The sequence below is a fragment of the Phragmites australis genome, chromosome 1, assembly GCF_958298935.1.
Source record: "Phragmites australis chromosome 1, lpPhrAust1.1, whole genome shotgun sequence".
In the NCBI taxonomy this organism is placed as follows: domain Eukaryota; kingdom Viridiplantae; phylum Streptophyta; class Magnoliopsida; order Poales; family Poaceae; genus Phragmites; species Phragmites australis.
Window position 1 is genome coordinate 9,436,069 of NC_084921.1, and position 27,037 is coordinate 9,463,105.

The 27,037-nt window shown below is 42.3% G+C and overlaps 1 protein-coding gene and 2 pseudogenes across 5 annotated transcripts; all 3 read right to left on the reverse strand.

Moving 5' to 3' along the window:
- Positions 1-5,717: 5,717 nt before the first annotated feature.
- On the reverse strand, positions 5,718-10,011 carry LOC133930919 (uncharacterized; annotated as a pseudogene).
- Positions 10,012-11,020: 1,009 nt separating this feature from the next.
- Positions 11,021-16,680, reverse strand: LOC133908584 (uncharacterized). 5 transcript variants are annotated; one of them, XM_062350690.1, is made up of 8 exons: positions 16,496-16,677; positions 16,005-16,420; positions 15,658-15,843; positions 15,168-15,275; positions 14,387-14,590; positions 12,393-14,307; positions 12,188-12,266; positions 11,021-11,914 (listed from the first exon to the last, which is right to left on the reverse strand). In XM_062350690.1, the coding sequence occupies exons 1-8, from the start codon at positions 16,569-16,571 to the stop codon at positions 11,392-11,394; spliced, it is 3,507 nt and encodes a 1,168-aa protein (XP_062206674.1). In that variant the 5' UTR covers positions 16,572-16,677; the 3' UTR covers positions 11,021-11,391. The 5 variants fall into 5 exon arrangements, with proteins under 5 accessions (XP_062206674.1, XP_062206684.1, XP_062206667.1 ...); XM_062350700.1 differs by having other exon boundaries at positions 12,188-13,781; positions 14,052-14,307; positions 16,496-16,676; XM_062350704.1 differs by having other exon boundaries at positions 11,772-11,914; positions 12,188-12,247; positions 16,496-16,680.
- Positions 16,681-18,490: 1,810 nt separating this feature from the next.
- Positions 18,491-23,446, reverse strand: LOC133930926 (uncharacterized; annotated as a pseudogene).
- Positions 23,447-27,037: the final 3,591 nt, after the last annotated feature.

The window sequence follows — 27,037 nt, forward strand, 5'->3', positions numbered from 1 at the left end:
AGCTAAACTTTGCAAAGTCTCTCTGTGGATCATCATCCTCTAGATGCTGGGCTGGAGGGCATCACTACAACACTAGTACTGGTTACAGTTGGAAATGTTCCGATGATTCGTCTCTTTAGAATGAGACTGTCTTTACTCATGAGACACTGCATGCCAACTGCAGTGATACTGTGTGCGGTCTAGCTACCAGCAATGATGGGGTATTCGTTTTTTTTTTTTCGCCACCGGTGACCTCCAGGTGACATCCCATCTGTCATTCTGCCCTACATGCATAGACTTAGAGCGGCTCATATGTTATCATCAGCAGTAATTGTCACTTCCTGAGAGTGATAACTAAGTAATTATCCTGCAATGATATGTGCACTTTGGTAACCAACAGTGGTGCTGCACTTACTGGAAAAAGGTGCAGTGAGTCCCATGGTCTGATTTGCATGATCAATCATGGTGAGTTTTCTTTTGGTAAATACTGGAGAGTTCTGTATGATTTATTAAGGCTTTACCGATTTCACTAAAAGTGGTAATTTGTATTCGTGACATGCAAATATATATTTTTTGCGTTAGTAGACAGATGCTACCACGATCAGTGCCACAAGGAGTATTTCGTAGCCCTGATTGCTGTGAGCGGTTTCATTCTGGCGACCACTCCAGCCGTTGTGGTTTGGCTGCTTGTCTACAGGCGAAGCAAGAAAAGAAGAAGATCACGAGAAACATCCGGTACTTCGATCAGCTGCTGCATTGGTGCCACCGCAATGGAAAGTATTCCCCAGTGAAGAACTTGGATCAATCACAAAGAACTTCAGTGAGGGAAACCGGCTTCCTGGTAATGCCAAGACAGGTGGAACCTATAGCGGAATCTTGCCAGATGGATCCAAAGTAGCAATCAAGAGACTAAAGAGATCCAACCTACAAAGGAAAAAGGACTTCTACTCTGAGATTCGGAGAGTCGCAAAGCTTTATCATCCTAATTTGGTGGCTGTAAAAGGATGTTGTTATGACCATGGTGATAGGTTTATTGTCTATGAGTTTGTCGCGAATGGTCTATTGGATGTGTGGCTGCATCATATTCCCAGAGGAGGGCGGAACCTTGACTGGACAATGAGAATGAGAGTTGCCACAACTCTTGCTCAGGGGATCGCGTAAGTCATCCTTGCCAGGAAATATTATTTCTTACTGTGAATTTTCTTAGATCGTTTCTCACACTGAGACAGCGAAATAGTAATTTTATGGAAGCATAAGCTTCTTAGATGTTAGTTGCAGTTATCTTTTTATTCCAGTTTCTTGTTTCACAACATCACTCTTTTTCTTAGTTTCTAGTAACACTTGATCCATGCGTAGACTTATAATTTGCTTTATTTTGTTTTGCACTTGTGTGCTTGCAGATTTTATGCAACACATAAAAAAAGACCACTCTACTTCATAACTTGGTCTGTCGAAAGCTGATGTCCACATGCCAGCCTTGTCTTTAATCGCCCGCGTCACCAAGGAAGACGGGCGTTCGGAGGAGTTGAAGATTCTGGCGCGTTACTTCCAAATTACATGGAAACCTACCAACTAAATTAGAATCGAAATTTTGTTTCTGTTTTGTCATTAAACATTTACAAAACTACCTGGTGTGCTTGTGCTTAACTTATGTTATAATATACAAATATTGTAGAAACCACCTTTGCTTTAGTCGTAAACTATACAATAGAATTGCTACAGTTGCATGCAATTGTCAAGCACTATTAATTCACAAGTTCTGTTTAGCTTCTACTGGAAATGTGACGAGCTTGAATTATCATTTAACATTAATAGGAGTTGTTTGGAATTTTGGAGTTATTGGCTTTGTCCTTTGGGGCTTATTTTTATCCTATGCTCTTATATGAGTCATCCCCACTAACGTTCTAAATCTTATATTTACTATTTACTTACCAATGTTCATGTAATACAGATTTTTGCACGACAAGGTGAAGCCCCAGGTTGTACACCGTGATATCCGTGCAAGCAACGTCCTACTCGATGAGGAGCAGATGAGAACCATTGGAGGTTCGGACTCCTCGCTGAAATCCATTGTACGAAACTTGGAACTCTTCTGTATTTCCACTGTTAGTCAGCACCCAGTAGGTAGCACATTCCTTGGAGTGTGTGGTAAGCCAAGAGCCACCATTATCTGTAATTAGTAGTTTAGTAGCAAATGCTGAGGAGGCAAGTTGTTCTCATGCTCGTTCTTGTCATGGTCATCACTCTAGTGTACTCAGGCTGACCTCTAATCTGCTATTGATCTCACAGTAGGTCTGGGTTTAGTGAGCAAAAGTCAAATGCATATACTCTGATGAAACGACTCATCTATATTTTGAGAGAACAAGTGATAATTTCAGTAGTTTGTGACACTTGCTGTCTACTCAATTGGGTTTTCATCATATGTACATTTGAAAACAAGATGTATCGATATCAAACTGAGAACACAAGGAGATGTGTGTCGTTGATGATAAGTGATTGATGTAATTGTTGATTTGGAGACTTCGGTTTGCATAGCGTGTTTCAATTGTGTTTGAAAACAGAGGATAGCGGAGACATGTGTTTCTTGGCTCATGATGTGTAGGTGTATGGATGCTACATAGCGGTCAATGGCAAGGCGGTGAAGGGCAAGTGGAGGCTTAGTGTCGACGAACCGTGCTAGGCCAGGTGGAGCCATGGGCGATCCGCATCGCTCGTATAGAGGGCACAAGAAAACATGGTGGAAGGAGAAGGTGATGGAGATGGCATCGACCAAGTCAAGGCGGAAAGACAATGGCAAGTTGAGAGGCGGCCCGGTGACGGGAGCGCGAAGGCTTGAAGGCATCAAAGGTCATAACGGAGGTTGGACACGCATCGACATCGAGGAGTCATGCTTAGAGAAGTATGCAATGTGGTTTTACCGGTTTTTCCTCAAAACCAGGGGTAGAGTCGGAGGATGCATGGCACCATCACAGATGTAGGAAACATGCCCTTAGGTTGATTGTCTAAATTACATAAGGGCATGTATGTGATTTTGGTGATTAATGACAATATAGTCAATAAGACTAACATGTTTGTCAAGTATATGCTTTAGTAGGTCTCATGAATGCAACAAAAGAGAAGTCACCGAAGCCGGAATAAAGAAAGGAATGAATTGGACTTGTTCCATGAATTTTTATGTGATCAAATGGGTTGGATTTCTGTATAATTTTGTAGAGTTCTTCACAAGCTTTCAATAGAGCTCAAGATCATCAAAATCGGAGTTCGGAGCGAAAAGTTATGCCCAAAATACAAAATGCAGTTGTGCTGAAATTTGCCTCACCGGATTATCCGGTGCTCACAATGAATTTTGATGTGATCAAATGGGATGGATTTTTGTATAATCTTGTAGATCTATTCACAAGCTTTCAATAGAGTCCAAGATCATCAAAATCGGAGTTCGGAGCGAAAAGTTATGCCCAAAATACAGTTGTGCTGAAATTTGCCTCACAGGATAATCCGGTGATCAAAATCAACATAACTCCGGTGCTTCAGAGAAATATCCGGTGCTCAAATCAACATAACTCCGGTGCTCAAATCAACATAAGTCCGGTGCCTCACAGGATAATCCGGTGCTCACAAAATGAACTCACCGGACTAATTTTTGCAGAGAGCTCCAAAATGAACTTATGGGCATAGGATAATCCGGTGCTTTTGTCCGGTGTTAACTAACTCATCACAGGATAATCCGGTGCTCACAAAATGAACTCACCGGACTAATTTTTGCAGAGAGCTCCAAAATGAACTTATGGGCATAGGATAATCCGGTGCTTTTGTCCGGTGTTAACTAACTCATCACAGGATAATCCGGTGCTCACAGTTGAGTTTGAGTGGGTTCCAACGGCTAGTTTCTCTGATGTACTCACAGGATAATCCGGTGCTTGTACTACTATCATCACAGGATTATCCGGTGCTCACAATTTTCTGAGCCGTTGGGGCAACGGCTAGTTGGCGGGTTTGAGGCTATAAATACTCCTCCACTCAGTCATTTGAAGGTGCTGGAGTCCAGAGAAGTTCATGTACACTTGAGAAGACATCCAAGCCACCAAAGTGCTTAAGTGATCAAATCCAAGGCGATTAAGCACATCATTAGAGAGTGATTAGTGCTTGTAGGCCTAGAGAGAGTGTAGCTAGTTGATAGCTGCATAGAGAGTGGATCAAGGAGTGATCCTAACTTGTACCAAGTGGTACGCCGGCACCTTGGAGTCTTGGTGACTCGCCGGTAAGCTTGTTGACCCTCCGATTTGGTGTGGAGAGGCGGCAAGGTATTTGTGAGGGGACGCGGAGACCCTTGCCTTTGTGGCTCAAGCTCCGAAGTGATCACGGCGGCGAGGAACCGGAAGAGAGGCTAGTGGTGAGACCTTGCCTTGGTGGTTTGGTGGCTCATCCGGGTAGAGGCCTTGTCTTTGTGACTTGGTGGCTCAAAGGCCGTGACCGGGTGCCGACCGGGAGCATATCCTTTGTGGAGCTCCAACGTGGACTAGGGGTGGCTTTCATGCCATCGAAACCACGGGATAAAAATCCTTGTGCCGAGTTTGTTCTCTCTACCCTCTTTACACTTCCGCATTTACATTCTTGCAATTTACCTTACTAGATAGGTTGCAAGTTTCCTTAATCGGTAGAGTAGACACGCTAGATAAACCTAGAGCACATTTAGATAGAAATTGATATAGGTTTATCTTGTGTTATTTTTTGAGCCAGTTTAGTTCTAAGTGTCCTAATTCACCCCCCCCCCTCTTAGGACGTCATCGATCCTTACAACAGAGCTTGCTTGGAGACGAAGCAGAGTGGTGAAGGTGCCGGGTCCATCCGATGGACAACAAAATAGTTGGACCATTTTGCCCTTCGAGGATAATATCTATGTATTAGTCATTAGGGACATTTTGAGAAATATCCATTTTGCCTATATATATACATGGGAGAGAGCCGGTGCAAAGAGCTCTCTATGAGGAGAACAACTTGAGCACGTCAACACATCTCTAGAACCTATCTTCATTCTTGATATTTTCTTAGGCTTGGTTAGGATTTCAAGAAAGAGTAGTTAGAGTTCATAATTCTAAATTTTATCTCATTAAGGGTGGGAGGATGAAGAGTGGCTTCCAAGCCATGTATCTATGAATCTTGCTAAGTTCATATTTCTATTCATCAGTTGCTTATCAAATTTGTGATGCTTTTGATCTCTCTCCTGTTTATCTCTTGTTCTTAAAGTTTTGTTTGATTTTTCACTCATCGCTTTTGACAACGATTTCAATTGATTTTGTTGAGTCAAAAAGTTGCTAGGACTTGTGTGAGAACATCTAGGGTGATCCCATATAATCTCCCTCACACGAGCAACTTTAAATCCTATTTCTAAATATTTTCCTCTCCACTTGTTTTTGGTCAAATCTACAAAATAGAGGTTGAAATCTTGATCTCTTTGAGGAGATCTTTTGGATAAAGACTCATTGTGTTCGTGACAAGCTGTGGCTAAAATTTTGTTAGATTTGGACCACGTTTAGTTGGATTTCTAGTTTGGATCTTGTGTTCTGAGCTGCAGTTTTTCAATACTGTAACCAGTTCGTAACTTCCGGTTCCTATCCAGAGCATCTGTGAATAGTATTTATTTTGCAACCAGATCTTTTTCGGACCTTCCTGTAGATCAGTGTACTGGGTGGAATATTGTTCATCTGGTAGGAGTTAATGCTCATCAGCACCGGTCGGAATTACCACTGGTCTGGGTTACTGTTCATCAGCTTGGTTTCCTCGAGGCCCTTATAACTTGGTACCCGTGGCTGTGGTTCACTGAACGAATCAACGTGGTGAGGATCCTTCAAGGCACAGGATGAAACAATTGATCTGCAAAATGAAGTCGATATAATCACGGGATATCTTTTTTCGCTATAGTTTCCATGACAAATCATTATAGCAGGCAACAAAAAACAGAACCAAATAACTGGAACCATGCATGGAAGAAAGCTTTCTGAAACTATGCAAGTAGCAGCCGAGGAGGTGGTACCCGAATTGCAGGCTGTCCTTCACCAAGCAATTAAGTTTCGAATGAAAGCCTCTTTCATGTTGCAGAGGGTTGTAATCCTTTAGAGCAATCTGGAGTAAGTGGTCAGTACAGGTATTGATTAAAAGAAGTATTTGGAAAAGGCGTGTAAGGAAACTGCTAATCATATGGCAAACACGGAATGAAAATCATTTACTAATCGCATCTACAGAAAAATACAATAACACAGTGACACACCTTAGATAAGGATGTTTCAATTGAATTCTTAGTTTCCTCGGAAACAGTGGAACTGCAATCTCGACTCACTACTGGGAGAGGCAATATCTCTTCAGATCCAGCAAGCCTCTACAGCATGATATGTTTCTACCATTAGAGCCAGCCAATAACAAACCACAAATCCCTTCTATTCCGGCAACCGATAAGCATGACTAAAAGTAGGAGCTTTTCAATAAAGTCGTTGTCAAGTGTTAGGAATCCAACCCAAGGGAGTTTTAGGATAAGTACTACAAGCAGTGCAGTATACCTCTTAGTTATATTGCAAATTACAACAGAACAGGGGAAATGTTGCCCATACCCTCAGAAACATCGGTCCCTTCTCAGATGGTTGAAGATAGTAACACTGAAGAGTTCCGATTTTCATCGTTTCTGTATTGCATGACGAGGAGCATACCAGTCCCTGATCAAGCTTGAAAAGAGTTTGACATAGACGATAGAAAACTGCACAACATAGATAATACTGACATATCAGGATCATTTGAGAAGCTAGACATATCATACATATATAGCTACACTAGGTGTTCTGATCTGATCTCTCATCATTTAGAGCAACTTCAACATCATGTGAACTGGGAATCACAACATGAGGCGTCCCCATTATGACTCCTGTTAAGAAACACAGTCATTAAACTGAATTAAGTACAGATAAGATCTATGAGGACTAGAGTACATGTATCCTAATAATCAACAATCGTGGGTACCTTCATTTAGTAAGGCTAACTTGGTTTGCTCTATCACATCAAAAGAGATTGAAGTAGAGGCTCGCCGCAAGTTTTTTTTTTCGCGAGTACGCAGGAGGACTGCGCATATTGCATTATGAAGAGAAGATCAGGAGATTCGTTACAAATCCGACGACGATCCTTCCGGATCACGGCTACGAGAGCATCGGAGACGAAAACAAGTTTGAACCGTCTTCTGAAGTAGGCAGAAACAATAGTGTTCGTTCTCCAATCCTCACAGCAGTATCAGTAACATCAGGAGCTGCAAGCTGTAGACTAGTTATTGGACACAGCCATTTTGCCTTATTTGTGGAAACAAGATCAATAGGATGGCCGTGGCACTTGCATGCCTGTTCAATCAATGTATTCAGCATTAGCACAAGTGTTGAAGAGGTTATAGAATTGTCAATAGGAAGTATGAAGATATGATAGCTATTATCTGAAGGAAATATGAAGCTAAGAAAGATGATGAAATCACTAAATTTGTATGCAGAAGTTCCTTATCAGTTACATATTCTACCACTAATAAGTAGTTATTAGAACATACCAAATGCTTGCAAGTCACAGGATAAAAATGGAGCAGTCAAAAGAAACCACACTCAAATCTGTTTTGTATCATTGCATTTCTAGAATTAAATAGTGAGAGGTGGCACGAATAACTTCTATCACCTGACAAGATGGGAAACCATCAATTATCTGATTTGTTGATGCATAAAGGTTGCAATATATTTCTTTGACGGAGTTGATAATGGGCTCTCTGAACATAAGTACAGCTTGCAGTGCCTCTTCCTTGTCTTCCTTCAGCTCTTCTAACCACTTCTTGACTAGCCCATGCAAAACTTGGGTCTCTGAATATCCAAATGCATTAGTGTTAGTTACAATACAGGGCAGAAGTGTTGAAGGTTAACTATGAGTGTAAAGAACTCCTAATGTGGCAGTAATAACTGTGGGATCTCACTCAAAATAACTCTGGGATCTCAACATAGTATCAGAATAAACGCAAAGTAAATAACAGGATCTTGTTATGATCTGTTAGATGATAATGAAATATCACCTTATTATCTGAACATAAACAGTGAAACACCAAAATCAATAAATGATCAGCATATCCATGAGATTTCCTTACCAGGATTGTATCTTCGTACTACACAGTTTTCAAGATCACAAATTTTGTTTTCAAAACAATCAGCATTTTCAGAAACGTCATCATACATGAATGAAGCTTCTGTTTCCAACATTACAAACTCCACTGCAACACACTGTTCAGCTGCATCCTGATGAAAATACAAGACAATAATCGGAGGAATGCCCTTATCAAGAGAAATGAATTAGTGTGGGAAAGCACAACTCAATCCCTTTAAGAGAAAATTGCAAACCCTTATGCTAATACCATAAGAGGGCTTCCGAGAGCTTCTGTTCTTTGTGAAGACATACATATGGCAATCACTTTCTTGGAAATGTCATCAATGCCCCAAGAATATATGGCTCTATTGCTAAAAAGATTTGCCAGTGACACATCTGCAGACAATAAATGTAGAGTCAGGCAAGTTTTCTATCTGATGACCATTCTCCTCTTAAAAGTCACACATATTCACTGTTATGCTGCTGAGTTTGTTTTGAACTTGGACCCATCGCACAAGGAACAGGAAGATCATGGGCCCGATGCAATGGCAATTACCTCCAGTATGCAGAGACCCGCCATGTTGCTCAGGAAGAAAGCTATCCAGAGGCATATTGTTCACCGCATGGTGGAAATCTCGAAGGCTGAATTTATCACCAGGCTTATACACAATCTTTAGCTGATTGAAGTTCAGATCATCAGATGTTAGTAAGAATGACAGGGCCAGAACAGTGCAGTAGGAACGCACCAGCATCTGGATTGAGAGAGACTAATCAGAGATACAAACAGCATGATCTATGTGATATACTGATATGTGCATGTAGTGGCACCTAACGCATGAACTGACAGTTAGTTAAGGTGTCCACAGGGGAAGCAAATGCATATGCATCCTACTTTCATCAGATCAAGATCGTCTGCCTCATTTACTGCCAAGCAGGTAGGATAGGATGTCCTTAATCAGAACTTGCATAATTGTTCGTAAGGTGACATGCGGGCGATTCAAGTAATCTCATATTCTCATATCATACATACTTGACAACGGGCCACGATTTTTATAATAGCAATAAATTGGCCCCTTTTATAGCAAGCAGAAGTTGGTAAACCAACATTTTGCACTCGAAGATCGAAACAGACATGGATCCAGCAAAATTAAGGGACCTGCGCAGGCACAGAACTCATTCCTGTAAGCCGACATTTTGCACAGGAAGCTAATTATGGGACCTGCGCAGGCAAAAACTCACTGTAAAAGCGTGGGAATACCAACAATCTTACGACCTCAGCACTGTTGCGAAGGAGCGCCCAATTCAGGTCGAAACGTGAAAAAAAAGGCACTAGATCGAGCACCAGAGCATTATGCAGCTATGGATGCAGTCGGATTGGTTAGCGGCGACGTGAATTTCGAATTTGCAAACATATGGTGCGCGCACCACCAGAAACACATGAATGCGATCACCAGCAGAGACGATGGTACGGACCTCAGGCGACGAGGAGGACGAGGAGTTGGAGGAGGCGACGTGGTGGACGTAGCCGAGAGCGAGGCGGTCGGGGAGCCCGTCCGCGGCGGCGGCGGACACGGGGTGGGGCGGTGACGTTGTGGCGGCGTAGAGGTTGGCGAGGTGGAGCAGGCACTGCACGCGCACGGGGTTAGTTAGGGTTCGGAGCACACTTGGACGGATGGATGAGCGGAGGAGAGGAAGCGGGTGGGCGGGAGCATGGTGGGTACCTGCTTGAGGCGGTGGAGGAGGGGAAGGGGGGATGTTACGCAGGTCCAGCAGGAAGCAGAGCAGCGCCATGGGCGGCCGCCCACATGCGCCCACCTCCGATGAGATGAGCTCGCTGGCTTTCTTCTTCGTCGGCGACCTGCGATGCGTGCGAGTGGCTTCGCCTCCCCCTCGAATGCGGGTGGCTTGCACTTGCAGAGCACGCGGGCGAAACGAAATGAAGAGGCATTTGAACTAACCGACCGAATCAATCGACTCCACTCCCACAGTCCCACTCAGGCTCGACGTGGCCAATGATATAAGTATGAGCTAATTTTTACTAGGTAGAGCATTTCAGCAATAATATCACTCTCATACAGCACAGTTAATACATATGTTAACAGTCACGTCACGATACAGTTACGTCAGAAGAAACATTTTCTCGCTCTACTATATTTGAGAGGCACAAAATATTTCTTAAAGTTACATGGAGCTGGAATGGATGCTGTTTGTATACATGCTACAATTTTGCTCCCAATCTCAAGTTATTTGTAAAAAAAGTATCTAATATTTGATTTGTTATATCTGAATGGGTATAACAGAATTAATATGGACTTATATAGTTAAGCGTATTCACATATATAATTAAGCTTCATTCTGGTGTTAGCTGGCAGCATGCCGACATGCTACTCACCTACTGTGGCAGCAGTCCACCTGCACCCACGGGGTTTAACCCATTGGTAGGTTGGTTTGGTGCACTTACACTGGTCAGTCCGAAGGAATGAGGTTTAGCTATAGAGTTTGTGAGACTATCTCTAACTATATATTTTTTATTTCGTTCTCTTTATAATTCTCCTTTTCGTTCTTATATGTTTTATTTTCACTCATCTCTAATAACTTCCGTTCAAAGGAATTTATGAAGAAAAATGAAAGAGAATCATGAGATGAAAGGAATATAAGAAAAAATCTTTTTTGAAAAAAACTATAAAGAAAAATCATTAAAACATTAAAGGAAAAAAAATCTCTAGATAAAGAGAACTTGACTTGTGAAAAGAAGCGGTTGAAGATGGCCTAAAGTGGGTTGAGAACAGAAGTTGATTTGATGTGGGTTGGGTTGGGTCATTGGGTGCACGGTGGGTTCCAACCCATTAGCAGGCCTAATCCTAGAACAGAATAACTGAAGTTACACCAGTGTCAATGCTTCCAGCAAACTATATTAGACAATGCTCATTCTGTCCAGAATAGCAGCGAGGTGAAGATCAACTGCAAATCCGGCCGATAACTTACAAGCTGGACCTTGTGATTTTTTGGTGTTTGGACTGGACCTTGTGATGCAACTATGGCAGCTTTGCTTCATCAATACAGGTTGCCCGCCTTGATATACAGACCTGCCAGATCCTAAGTTCTAAAGTTCATGCTGGCTTCCTGCCTACAAGCCTCAAGAAAAATAACAAGTTAACAACACAGGTCACAGGCAGTCAGCCACATGCATCTGTTAATCTGTGGGCATAGATATAGACTAGAACAGGGTTGAACAAGATTGACAGCACCACCACAGCGGCCACACAGTCAGGACTTCCGGACAGAGAAGACAACACCATCGTTTAGAGGCGGGAGGACGAAATAGGAGCCGTTCTCGTCGACGCAGCACGCGTGCCACTTTATCTGATATGAACCTTCAGGAAACGAGGAGACATTCAGCAGGCAACTTGATAATCCCTGCCCACTATCGGTTGGTTCAAAGCATGCAAAGGCCGTCACCATGTTCGTGCTCGAATGGAAATTCTTCTCGTCCCAAGACTTCCTCAGGTCATTCTTTATGTAATGCAGCAGCTTGGTATTCAGCTCAACCATTTCGGTGATCTTGTGCGGCTCGAACTGTTTGCTTCTTGTCCCTGCTACGTCTATGCAGGATTCCGAGTTTGCGGCTAAAATACAGTAAAATTTCACGAGGCGAATCACGTTTCTCTCTAACACACGCTTCCACTGCATGCAGAGTGTCAGAGACAAATGGAAACCAGGCTCTACTGATATTTCGTGTTTGTTCGCAGGATTTGAATCAAACATGTAAAGTTCAGCACCAAGGCAAGGCCTGCATACATACAAAAAAACAATGTTATCTCATGTTTGGAAGCTCTATTTGCAGGCAACAAACCTCTAAATAATGTTTGATATCTGGACATTACCACATAAATTGGCAAGATAACAAATGATCTCTTACCACAAAAGTAATAATGAAAAATAATATTAACACTTATTTTTTTATCAGAAACTGTCTTGCATTTCAGTCACTAAACAAATGCTAATAAGGTGCAAATGGTATGTGGTAATTAATTCATCCAGCAAAGTGAAATAGCATATGTACCTTACTCTGAAGAAGTACTTGGGAACCACGAAAGGCAGTTCCATAAACTTCTGCAAAATGCTGGACAGAAATTGCAACCCTTCATAAAAAGCAGATAAACAGTCCTCTCCATTTGTTATTTCTTTAGCTTTAGCATTCCCACTTACACGAAGCAAAGATGCCACAGCGAAATGGCAAAGAGAATAAGAATCCTTTTCGAGATTACCTGAACAACTCATTCTTGCGCTGGACTGTAAGCAGTCCAGATCATCAAAAGAAGTGGACATGAATTGTCGCAGTTGGGAAACAATCTGCCTGCCAGATCCATCCAGTCTTCCATGTAAATCTTGTAGGATTGAAGCATGAGAAAACCTCTTCGGAAGTTTGAAGGGCTCTACATTTCTATACGCCTTTGAGAAATCCACAGAATACGCAGTACAAAATGCAAAAAGCGAGCACATGAAAGCAAGCCTAGCTATACTACTAAAACTATGATGATCCATGTCCATATGGGATGCCGCAAGGATATCGTAACTCTTTGCCAAGTCACTTAGCCTTAAAGAGCAATGAGCCAAAGCAAGTACTTGGTCTTTGATAAGCTCTCCAGATACAGTTAAATTGTCTCCTCTTGCTTCATAAGCAGAAGAATGCGCACTAAGAATACCAAGGACATCAGTTAAGACCTCAAGAAATGATGATCTGAGGCTAATGAACCACCTCTGGAAAAAGAATTCACAATCTGAAGAGGCATTTGATACAAGGGCATCATTTGCTAACCATGTTCTGCCACAAATACCAGTGATCTTTGCTTGATAACCATGCAACTCTTGAGATCCACTGGGAGTATTGTCAGCATCTGTTTCAGTACAGTAAAGGTCCTCACTCAGATCACCATCTGTTTTTAGCTCACCAACTAACTTTACAGTGGCAGAGGGAAAAAGCAATAGCTTCATCTCAATTTCCCCAGCAGAAAAAAGAAGCAATGATTTGAACCAAAAACTGAAAGAGCCTAGCTCAAAAGCATCTGCGAGTTTCCTGAAGACAAAAGAAGCTGTGAACCAGAGACCTTCACGACAACAGTACATAGACGACCTATAGGCTTCCCAATATTTCTGCTTTGTTATAAGCATTTTGGTCATTCGAAGTGCACATAATTCCTGAGCTATCCAAACAGAAGGAGTAAACAATATATTAGGCTCTTCTTTTGAATCACCTGATTCTTGATTGCTATCTCTGATTTTACAAGTATTCCATGCAATACAGGCACACATTATCATCCGGAAGGTTTCATATGTGCTCCAATACTGAGAGGCATTCTGATGCACACACTCGATTAAACCTTTAATGCAATCATGAAGATCGCATCTAGCATCAGATGTTTTACAAAGCATATCGTAGCAAGAATTTGCAGATTTGAGTGTGCTAAGAATTAGATCATGCGTTAGGGATTCACTCTTCTTGCTATCAAATTCAGTGGAATCCAGTTTTGCCTTCCAAATATCTGTTTCAACTAGAGAAGGTTCAATACTTGTAGCTAACAGTTCAACATTGTCGTTTGAAGCGCTCAGTTCCGCAACAGCAACACTTGTCTGAAATGATTCAGCACAGGTAACAACTACTTCAGAGTAATCACTGTCATTAATTTGAGCCAGTTCTTTTACCAGGCATTTTAGTTTATCAAGAGCAACAGCAGCAGCAGATGGGTAGCATGTAACAAGTTTCAACATAAGGCTAAAAAGAGCTTTGTACTTCTTATTCAGTTCAGATGATATACAGATATTTCTGCTAGTAACTTTTTTGCTTTCCTTGCTAATTACTTTATTGATCAGAGATATACTATGATCCATTATCGCTGTTATGATCCTATACAGAGGACTGTCCTTACCATTTTCTTCATAAATTAGTGACATGTTGGTAATTCCTTGGCACTCAGAGTATGCAAATGATGAACCCTTCAGAGTGGTTACGGTCAGATCTGGCCTTGCTTGCTTGAGAAAGCATAATACTTCCACAAGAATTTCTAGAGCTGTACCTTGCATCTCCAAGGAAGAAGAATGTAAAGAATTTTCAGCAGCCAGAATAAGCTTAGATAACTCAGAACCATTGTCGTGATGAATGCTTGGAGCTTTACCACAGAACACCTGAAAATGTTTTTTGTCCCAATCAGATAATAAGAAAAAAAATGCTAAATCAGCAAGCACAGACGTCCTTAGTCATCACCTTCTGCAGAATTCTTAACACGTCGCTCTTACAGTGAAGTGGAAAATCCTCATCATCAATTAGCGGCAACAATCTGACAAAAACAGTCCTAATAACAGGAAAATGGCAGGTATTTCTGCGAAACATAATACATAGATACTTTAACGCCATAGACTTCATAGAAGGAGAGGAGTCATCACCCAAAAACAGAAGCAGTAATTCCACCTGCAATAGCAAGTTGACCAAATAAATAAATAAAGTAGTTCAAAATCAATCAACAAGTGGAAAACATTCATATTTATGGATCATTGCTAGCCCCTAGACTCTCTGATCCAGAGGATTAGGTACATGCATAGCTTTTGAATTAACAAAGAAGTTTGCAGCAGTACAAAACGAAGGATGTAAGTTGAATGCTAGTGCTGAAGAAGGGAAGGTGGTTTGCGGTAATATCCAAGTATTATGAAGGTTGTGTATATTGTTGACGTAACAGTAACATATTCTAAATCCCATCTAGCAATGGTTTTAAACTTAGTTACGGAAAGCAGAAGCCATTTTTCCGTGAATTGACAAAGGGTAAAGTATAGGGAAATTAATATTATTAGGAAAACGAAAGATGCCATTGCCAATTGGAACCATATATCACTAAAAGAGATTCTTGCCAATATTTGTTGAAGATTGCAAACATCATTTGAAGGAGAGCATCATAAATTATTTCAATAAAAAACAAATATGTGCTTATTGCAACGCGAACACAATGACATAACAAGAAACACATTTGCAGAGATAACCGACACTGCACTACCTGGTCACTAAACAAAATGATCGACTTGGATGCCAATCTTGAGAGCGAAGAGAGCATTTCAGCTTTGAATACATCTTCCAGTGTGCCTAGAACCATCTGTTTTCCAACCTGTAATTTTAACAATAAAAAGCTCTTTCTTAAAGTTCAGTGAGAACAGCTGCATGCAAAAGTATTCAGAATAGCTCCTTTAGGGAGCGAAAAGCAGAATGCAACCTTAACCAGTTAGTTCCAATCCCTCCATTTCAGGACATCCCCCCACATTAGATATTTGTAATTTTTATTCCATGTGTAAGCCAACGAATAAAATATCATAGACATCTATATTAGCTTGGCCATGAGTGCAACTTTAGTTCAATATATGTGGGTATGAACAAGCATGTCCTTATACATGCTGTCCATATAAATTTGCACGGGCAGAACATATGTTGGCCTGAATTGAAGGAAATGAATAAAGTTGGTATTTAAGCAACAAATGTATATCCATAAACACCTCATGAACTCTATGGATAACAGCCAACGTACAATCAAGCTTCGGAAAAGCCTTAATTGCTGCCAGAATCACTTGTGGTTTTGATCTCCGTGAGCAAATCAATCTTCTTAGCACTTCAAGGATGATGCATGAGAAGTCCTCTGATAGCCGACAAATGCAACCAGCTGCAAGCAATGCCGCTTTCACCTGCCGAAAGGACAAGCATGATGATTTGTCTTCAGAATAGCCATTCTCCTGATATTAAAAAAATCTAAAACACTCCAGAGCAATTACGTGCTGCGATTAAGTTGAAAAATTGCGGAGACATAGTGTGTAGCGCAGCTGCAATGTTAAAGAAAGCCACTGACCTCGAGAGCACTGGTGGCGCCCAAGCTGGAGAGTATGAGAGAGCGGACGTGCACGCTGTCCTTGGCGATGTCGGCGAGGCATCCGAACACGCGCAGCGCGAGCGCCCTGTCCCGTGCGCTCCCCGTATCGTAGACCGCCTTGACCCTCCTGAGCAGCTGGTCGGGCTCTGCGACGCGCGCCCCGGCCAGCGCACCGCGTCCCCCGGCGGCGAGGAGGGTCCTGACGATGCGGGCCCGGAGGGCGCTGTCCGCGGTCCTGAACTCGGTGGCGAGGCGGAGGAGTATGGTCTCCGCGAAGAGGCGCGCCTCCCCGGGCAGGACGCCGAACGCGGAGGAGACGGGCGCGGGGACGATGGGGGAAGTGCAGAGCTGGCGGAGGCGCGGGCCGGCGGCGTCGAGAGCGTGGACGCGCGTGGCTGCGGCCGGACGGGAGCGGAGATGAGCGAGGGAATAGAGGAAGAGAAGGAAGGGGGAGGGGCGGTTGAGGTTACCATGGTGGCGGGAGCGGAGGCCTCTGTCGAGGTCGATGCTCCAGTCCATGGCAGACGCCGCTGGGATCCTCTCCATCGCCGCCGGCGGCGGTTGCCGGAGGGTTTTGGCTTAGGGGATGGGCTCCCGATGCGGCTTGGTTGCATGAAGGGACGTTGGATCTGGATCTAACGGCTTTCATCTCCATAAACTTTCCGCCGTTCTATTTCTCCCTCGTAACTCTGAAAAATTTAGAGGGTGCTATTAGGCATCCGTGTGAACATATATGAATATGTGACCATCGCTGTTGGTAGGGCTTTTAAGTTGACGGTTTTTCAGTGAGGATTTATCTACTATTAGGTTTAGAGGGAGGTTGATACGTAACAGATCAACCTAGTAGAGGAGACGGGTGTGGACTGTGGAGGTAGAGTGACGAGGTGACGGGGCCATCGCTAGTTGCAAGCGGCGAAGGATAATCGGATAGGCGATACCGAGATGGGGTGAGCGAAGATGGCCTGACTTAATCAAGTTAGCGTGGCGGCGGGAGCACTGCCGTAGACGAGTGGAGGAGGGCGAGAGGCAGGGGTGAGAACGCGAAGGTCGGAGGCCAACGTAGTGAGGAGGCGCACGAGAGAGCGGGAGGTTGAAGAAGAGTGCGACATCGTCAGATGCCGATCGAACAGCTGATGATGTCGCTAAAGAAAGAAAGAAAAAAAACAGTCATCTGAAGTATAGCACCATTTTGTCTTGCAAGTTAAATTGTTTTCAGACAAGGCTACAGCCAAGCCAAGTTAGTCTTGGAGCTAGAGTTGGAGAGCTACGCTCCAATATATCCTCTTTTACAAAAAGCTCGAGTTCAGCATGGAAAAATTAAGCAATTATACTTTAGTACAAATAACTTGTATAAATAAAAGTTTGGTTAAATCTCGAGCTCAGCTAGAAAATCGAGAAGAGATATATTTGGAGGAAAATTCGAAAGTAGTAAGTCAAGTAGCCATAACCACATTATTCGGCATGGGTTCGTTTGATGAAGCTTGAGCTGAGCTCGAATCTGAGCTTACCGTATGTCTGTTCTATCTCTTTTTGTTCTCTCCCCTCTTTGTTTTCGAATATCAATAGATCCAAGCATTTAGGGCTGGCAGATTGTATCCAAAGCTTATTTTGGCAAGCACAAACTTTAGTACGTCGAACAACTTTGGCAAGCACTTGATTTGTTACCAAACTTTAGTTAGGTTGGTATTATCGCAGAGTGCATAAGTCTGATGTACGTGTGTAATAATGTGCATGTGTTCACTTTATAATTTAATAAAAAAAACTTTAGTCCAAAATCAAACATCCCATTCTCCATCCAGCTCAGCCCCTACGTCATTGATTCCTGCACTCTTCACGGTCCATTCCCATGCCTCCTCCTCGACCCTTGATTATGGATATACTTGGTTCATTGTATTAGCCTGGATGGGATGGTCCATCCAGGATCTATGGGATGATTCAATGTTTGGTTGGGGGATCTAGCTAGGATGAAGGCATCCAACAATAGAGGATATTCTGCAAGATGCTGGACAAGTGGATCTCTCAAAAAAAGCCGGACACGGTTGTTCGTGTTGCTCTTCGTGTCATTGACTTAACAACAGTCGTGTTCGTCTCACCTCGGGTTCTCTCTCGACGAAGCAGCACCGCCACTAGGCCTCCTCCTTCATCCAAAGACCCGTCACCGCCTGCCTCCGTCCTCTAAAGAATTGTCGCCGCCGTCGACACTATCCCTCCTCCTAGCTCCTCCATCTCCATCACCGGTCCGCTCCCTCCTCTGAAGAACTGGTATGTCTCCCTCCTCCATCGGAACCCGGAAGCCCACCCCCCCTCAAGCAGTGCAATCTCCCAATAGATGCATATCTCCCATGTTCTTTCCAATATTCCATCTTCTTGATTTTGTGATGGTATCTTTTTGGGTTTATGATTTGGATGCTATTGTCCTACCATCATTGCCTTTGAAATCTACACATTAACATGGTATCAGGAGATCAAACCTTAACTTCATTAGAGATTATATCTAACCTGTAGATATAAATGAATGCATCAGGTACCATTCCAGCAACTGAACCATACAGATAAGGGTTGAACTTAATTTCTATCACAGTTACATCATAGTTAAATAATGTATATGGGAATGGTGAGATTATGAAAAGTGCAACAACCGAAACTGCTAGAACCAATTCCCTTCACCCACAAGTTTTATTAATGTTATCTGCTGAGGCCACTTTGTCAACCATGCCTGAAGAAAAAAATTATAGGAAAAATAAGCAGAAAAGAAAGCAAATTAGGGAATAGTCCTTGAAAAAGAAAAGATTTAGCTCTTAAATTACAAATCATAAGGACTTGTAGCCGAGAAATTTTACATGTAGACGTTCGCGGAACAATGAGACAATCTAATATAGTCCCACCATACCAATAGTACTCCCAACCATAATAATCAAGAAACCCCAACCATAACCAAAGATCATTCCTGCTAACCACATAGAAGGTCCAGAAGGGAGTATAATAACTGGAAAGAGAGCCAAAGATGCAATGAGTATGATGGCCAATACTGGACGCCAAAAAGCACTTGTTTCCATTGCATGATTGGCATGAGAACCTGCAATAAACAGATAATATATATTTTGTGTCAAAATAGGAGATACATTAACTCTCTAACATAAAGTAATATCATTTCCAAGAAAAGGGATAAGATCAAGCAGGTAACATAGCCAATACTAGACTCGAGTAAGGTTAAAAGTGTTTGATTTTGGCACTGTTAATAAGAGATTTTTGTAATGGCTATTTAAATTGATGCATAGTTGTCCTTGGATGTAAATAGCAATACGATGATACATCACTAGTATATGATGTTATTTCACAGTGTGTTGCAATCTTGCATTGTAGATGTACAAGAGGAGGAAATTGTTAATTTTCAGGGTTGCGACGTATATTACAATTTTTACGGCCTTAGTTGTTGAGTATACGAAAAGAAAAAGGAGAGAATGTATTATATATAGGCCAATAGAAGAGAGGAATAGGATGAGAATAGACTATCTAAATAATAAAATATGGAAGAATGATACTACTTGTGTTAACATGTTTAGACTTAGAAGAGTACCTTTCTTCCGATTTTGTAAAATTTTGAGGGGTCGTGGCTTGCTTAAAGACACTATACATATGTGTGTTAGCAATAAGTAGCGATGTTTTTTAACACTATTGGGCATAACCTTAGGAATAGGTTAGTTGAAACAAAATTTAGTAGGTCTGGTGAAACTGTTAGCCATTATTTTAAAATAGTTCTCCACGTCATTGGTGAGCTGCGGAATGAACTTATTAGGCCATCTTCATTGGAGACCCCAACCAAAATCAAGGGGAACCCAAGGTGGGATCTATACTTTAAGGTGAGCCAAAACTAATTATAATTTTTTTTTGCTAATTTTTAGATATATGATTGTATGACTCGTAATAATTTTAGATTATTTTTCACCAAATAGGATTATGTTGGAGCTATTGATGGTACACATATAAGAGCATCCATTTCTAAGGATATGAAGCATTCCTTTCGTGGTAGGAAGTCCTATGCTTCACAAAATGTGATGGCTACCGTAGATTTTGATCTTCGATTCACATATGTATTTACCGGTTGGGAGGAGATAGCACATGATGCTCTAGTATTACGTGATGCTTTAGAATGTGAAAATAGCCTGTGTGTCCCACAAGGTAATAGATTAATTATGTAGCTCCATTTCTAAATTTCATATTTTTGTATATAGCAATGTCATCCACTTGTACCTCATATGTTAGGAAAATTCTACTTAGTTGATGTCAGATATGGAGCCAAACCTAGATTCTTGCCTCCTTTCCGTGGTGTGAGGTACCACTTGAATGAGTGGGGGAACAATCCCGTGCAAGATGAGAAGGACTTGTTCAACCTTAGGCATTCATCTCTTCATGTGACAGTAGAACGTGCATTTCGGTCACTAAAGAGGAGGTTCAAAATCTTTGATGATGCCACTCCCTTCTTCCCTTTTTCTACTAAGTAGACATTGTTGTATCTTCCTGCATTATTCATAATTAGGTTATAGATGATGAGATTGATGACCTAATCATACTGGACACCGATTGACCAACAAATCATAACTTCGCTTCATCGTCAAGCGGTCAAGCAAGTGAACATGCATACATGGTTAATATGTGCTATTGTATTTTAGGCAAGGAATTGCCAATCAAATGCGGGGAGGCCAGCAAAACTACCATAGAAATTAATATGTGTTATTGTATTTATATTACTCTAAAAACTATTATATTTGTATTGCTCTCAAGAACTATTGTATTAGTATTAATCTCAAGAACTATTGTATGTGTTGCAATAAATGTAGGAGATGGATCTTGAGCTAACCGCGGAAAACATGGGGGGCAACTTGAGGGGAGTGGCCATGTTACATGGACATCTCCCATGTCTTCTTACATGCTTAGCAACTTAGCTAATGTTGTGGCCAATGGAACTAGAACCTCTTTGGGCTTAAAAAAAGTTCATCTCAATGCTTGTGCTAGATCATTGAATGAGCATTTAAAGCTTCAATTGACTGGAGATCAGATTGGGAATCACATTAGAATATGGAAGAGGAAGTTTGGAAAGATTACAAGACTTCAGAATTTGAGGGGTGCACTTTGGGATGAAGACAATTGCATTATTAAACTTGATCATTAGCACTATATGAATCATATTAAGGTTTGTGTTGGATCTGTTTTATATAGTTTAGTCATGTTTTCTATACAATTCAATGTAATTTTACATGTTGTGTATTGGTTGATAGGACTATAAAGGAGATGCTGAATTTCTAAACAAACCTATTAAGCACTACCTTAAGATGGCTACAATTTTTGGCAATAGTTTGGCTACATGGAAGTATGTAAAAGGATCAAGTGACCCTCTAGCTATGGAATTGCATGAAATTGAGGATGATGAAGTTGAGAATGATGGTGTTGGAGCATCAAAAGATGATGGTGTTAGAGCATCAAAAGATGATGGTGAGTCATTAGTTCCCAAACCAAAGAGATCTAAGACAATTGCAAGTGAAGATGATGGCTTACAAGTAACATATCGAGCCTCAACTTATTGACACGTATCACACAGGGCCACATATTCTCCTATCTCGCATTTCATTCCGTACCACTAATAACGATCCTTGAGATCTTGATATATCTTGGTGCTTTCTGGATGAATAGAGTAGGCTGGGTCATGAGCTTCTCTTAAGATTGACTCTTGAATAGACTTAACATTTAGAACACATATTCTTTTCTTATAGTACACCACTCTCTGCTCATCTTCCGTGAATCCTAGAGCCCTGTCCTTCTTAATGAGTTGCTTGATCTCTAGAATCTTCTCATCTTCTTATTGACCCTTACGTATATCCTGCTCTAGGGTAGAATCCACTTCATTACAACTGCTTTGTGCTGGATACAATGCCCAAATTAAGCTTCTCAAACTCTTTACATAATCCAGGTTGTCTTTCTTGTATAGTCATCATACTGACATAGGCCTTTTTGCTCAGAGCATCTGCCACTATATTTGCTTTTCCCGGATTGTAGTTGGTTCCCAAATTGTAATCCTTATGAGTTCTAGCCATCTACACTGCCTGAGATTGAGGTCGGGTTGAGTAAAGATATACTTTAGACTTTTGTGAACCGGGAAGATCTTGCATTTCTACCCTATCAGGTAATACCTCCAAATCTTTAGTGCATGAACTACGTCAACTAGTTTCAAGTCATGGGTAGGGTAGTTCTCCTCGTACTTCCTTAACTGTCTTGAAGTATAGGCTATTACATGGCCTTCTTGAATTAACACGCATCCCAATCCTTGGCGCGAGGCATCACGATACATTAAGAATGGCTTCTATGTGTCAGGCATGATTAACACTGGGGCGGTGGTTAATTTCTTTTTCAATTCATTGAAGCTGGTCTCACGAGTGGGGGTCCACTTAAACTCCTTTCCTTTCTTTAGCAGTTCTGTCATTGGCTTGACAACCTTGGAGAAATCTTCTATGAAGCGACAATAATATTATACTAGACCCAAAAAACTTCAGATCTCTGAAACCTTCTGTGGTGGCTTCCAATTTAGAACGTCCTTCACTTTGCTGGGGTCAATAGATACTCCTCCTGTCAAGATGATATGACCTAGGGAAGAGACTTCTTTTAACCAAAACTCACACTTGCTCAACTTGTCATACAACTGATTCTCTCTGAGCTTCTGTAGAACCATTCTCAAATGCTCCTCGTGCTCTTCCTCATCCTTTGACAAAACCAAGATGTCACTGTAGTTGGTCAATCCAAAGGACATCACTGTAAACTCATACAAACCATAACAAGTGACAAAAGCAGTCTTGGGAATATCCGATGCTCAAATCTTCAGCTGATGGTACCCTGACCGAAGATTAATATTGGAAAAGACGCATGCTCCTTTTAGCTGATAAAAAAAAATCCCCAATGCGAGGCAAAGGGCACTTGTTCTTAATGGTCACCTTATTTAATGCATGATAATCGATGCACATTCTCTGAATTCCATCTTTCTTTGGCATGAAGATAACTGGGGCTCCCTATGGTGAGGTACTGGGGCGAACAAATCCCTTGTCTAATAGCTCTTGGATTTGCTTCTTGAGCTCAGCCAATTGATTGTCATCCATTATGTATGGTCTCTTATATATGGGAGCAGTGTCATATACTAATTCAATAATGAACTCAATGTCTCAGTCTGGTAGCATACTTGACAATTCTTCGAGGAAGACATCCGGAAACTCGCTGACTACTCTGACTTCCTCCACTGCCTTGGCCTGATTGAGCTTGGTATTCTCTGCTAATTCTATTGTGGCTTTGAGCTCCACCTTAGTGCCACATGTATGTGTCAACTGAACTATCTTGGTGGTGCATCCTATCACTTCATTGAACTTAGCCAACCAATCCATTCTCAGAATGATATCTATCCCTTAGATTCCAAGATAATAAGATTTGCGAAAAATTCTACCCCTTTAATGGCAAGGCTTATTTTAGTGCATACATGCATTGATTCTATTTCTCTGCCTGGAGAACTGACTATCAACTGATTTTTCATTATGGCTACCAGCAGATTATGCTTTTCTACTAACCTAGTTGCAATAAAGGAATGTGTTGCTCCAAAATTAAATAAAACTATAGTGGGGTGGGAGTTAGAGGTGAACATACCAAGTACCACATCTGGGGCATCCTGGGCATCCTTCGTTGCAACATCGTTGACTCGACCACTCATGAAGTTCTGATGAGGCTGCTATTGTGGTTGACCTCCGGGGCGGTTCTTCTATTGGTTGGTTGTCTGACCCTGTTGTTTCTTAGGACACTTATTGGCAAGGTGTCCGAAGTTTCCACAGCTAAAACATGGGCCAATGGTACTAGATCCCTGGCCAATGCGACCCTGGTGTTGCTGGTTCTAGTTCGCGGGACGTGAGGCATGGTAGTTGGGGTGCTACAGCTGCTGCCTTGGCTGACCGAAGGAACCCGTAGTCTGGTTGGGTGCCCTCTGTTGCTGGTTCTGGCCTGTCTAACGGTACACCTATCCTGTGGGTGCTGGGTTGAAGTGGGAACGAGTGTTGCTTCCTGAAGACTGAACCTGCATCATTCGCTTGCGTTCCTCTCCTAAATTCTGCTTCTTCTTCTCCAGAATGAAGGCTCTGTCAACAAGCTTCTGGAAGCTCGGGTACTTATTGGTTGAAAGAGAATATTGGAGTCCAGAGTTCAAACCTTTCAAGAAACATTCTTGTTTCTTATCATCGGTGTCCACATCTCTAGGGGCATAGCGGGATAGCTGCGTGAATTTGGTAAGGTATTCACGCACTAACATGGGACCTTGCTTCAAGCTAAGAAACTCCTTCCATTTTTGTTTCACTTCCCCTACTGGTACGTAGTTTTTTCAGAAGCTATCCTTGAATTCCCTTTAGCTAATCTCTTGGGGATCATCATGGACTGCAGTATAAGCTACCCACTAATCTGAAGCTGATCCCATAAGCTGGTGAGAAGCGAAGAGGACTCTTTCCCTACCTGTGCACTGAGAAATCTACAGCTTACTCTCAATCATATTGAGCCAATCATCAGCGTCTATTGGCTCGACTGCTTGTGCAAAAGTGGGTGGCTTGGTGCTCAGAAAGTCCTTAAGCTTATTCTGCGACTGCATTGGCGGTGGCGGTGACGGTGCTTGATGGGCTGGAGGTGCCTGTTGAAGTCTGGCCACAGCCTGTGCCAATCCTTATAGAATCTGAGTCTACGTGACCATCATCGGCATTGGGTCCATAGGGTTCCGGTTGGTTTGTCTCTTCCATGAGGGAATGCATTTGGACAGTCATCATGGGGGTGATCATTGGGGTTACTGTCTTCAGCGTTGTTCCTGTTGGCGCTAGCGTTGTTCGTATTCCTCGTGTTCACCATCTGACGGTTGCAAAGACATGAGATTGGGATACGAGAACATGGCAATGATAGATGAAGCAAGACAAAGAACTCACAAGCTAATATATTAAAGATAGATACAACTGCGAAAGACAAATTTTCACATCGCATCTACACACATAAAGCAAAACTAGCACACAAGTTCAAAGCATAGAAAACAAACAGGTCCATTACATCATGAATCAAACGACTCTAAACAACACTAACCTACTACTAGGAAAATAACTACTAGATCAGGAACTGTCGCCACCCTCAGAAAGATCCTGAGGTGCAACATGCAGAGCGGCGTTGAGGCGGAGCTTCTTGTGGGAGGGAGAGTATGGCAACTCTGGATCGGGCATCTCCTCTGGGTCCTCCTCTGAATCATCACTCATCATAGCCTGGAGAGTGCGAATCCTCTCCTCTGTCTCAGTGAGACTCAGGTGCATGTCATCTAGCTCGTCAAGGGCTCGATCCAGCTCTTGAGTCAAGGTGTCGGTGAGGCGAACCTGCTCCACTAGTCTGGCGTCGCCCTCCCTGTTGGTGGCGGCAAAAGTGAGCTTCAAGCTGCCACTCCTATGCTGTGGGTAGAAGCTGTACTGCGTAGTTTGAATAGTGTTGTGGTACTCTGCGTAGAGGACTGAAAGTGCCTGACAAGCTACGTCACAGATCCTAGCTGCGAAGGTCTCTCTCGAGGCGAGGGCCGAGTGGATCCTACACACCTTGTGGCCGTTGTCCCCTGGGTGCTTCTCAAAGATGATCACCTCCATCATCCAAGCGTAGCCATGGTTACTGAGTGGGGTCCTGATCCCTTTGAGATCGAGGCCTCCTGGTAGCCCAAGCCCTCAAGGATCGTCCAAAGCTTACGAGGGAACACCCCCGCCTGAAGTCCAGAAGAGTGAAACTCCGTGGGTGGCTGAAACACTCAAGTGGCCTCTACGGGAGCTCTAGGAGAGACGAAACCACCAATTTGCTTGCGGGGTGTCTAAAAATTTGAATGAGAGAGACGAGTCAATAACCATTTTAAAAAAAATTATAAACATAAGCAATAGAAAGGGGAGCAGAAGCGAAACTGGTAAAGCAAAATGTTGTCATAAATTAATTTTGGTAAAGATAGGTCCTTAATAACGATCATTTCTAGCTAGGCTTGTGTCCTACAGTCAACACGACTCTGATACCACCTCTGTCACATCCGATTTTAAAAGAACAAACTAGATGCATTTCACATGTATGTCAGGGTCAAGTTTCCATACATGCGATGATGTCATAAGTGAAATTATTACAATATCATTACATAACGATAAGGTTCAATAAAAAAGACTCGTATGTCTTAAAGAAAAACACTAAGATAAACCAATGGTAGCAGGTCTTCCATCAATCCACAAGCGTTGTCCAACAGAGCGCCAGCCTAGACCATCGTCTCCAGGTTGAATTCCTCCTCCTCTTAGAACTTAGCTCCATCGTTCGGGAGATCCTCGAAGTCTTCACCCTCTGAATGCAATAAGTGGTTGGGAGGAAGCAAGCGTGAGTACATAGAGTACTCTACAAGTGTGAGAAGGTATGACATGAGGGTTAAGACAAGAAAGGTTTAACTTGGATTTACTGCATTTATGCCATCCTATCTTAGGACTCAAAAAGACTTAGTAGTCCTATTTACTATGCGTGACTCTAAGACTTACAAGATACAGCGCATCCGATTCCATCTGACTACCAAACTTACCGGATATTCTATATTCGGCTACCAACCCATCAGGTTACCACCATGCAACTACTAGAACCAACCATCCAAGATCTCTCACTAATCATGAAAAAGTCCAAGTCCGCTCTTGACCGTGAGCATGACTGATATATCAGTATTACACTCTAAGGAGGTTGCACATTTTACCCACGAGTCATGATTCTCGTATTGCTTCACATTCTGAGGTGTAGAGTCGGGGTCTCGCTACAAGACCTTTACAAAGCGTATCCAAATCTATGAACATCCACTAAGGTTTCACCGCTAACAGGGATTCCATCCATTGTAGAGGCCACCTTTTATGCCACTCAACAGTCAACTGGTGCATACAGAATAAGGAGGACATCTAATTAATTAGCTAGGTCATACC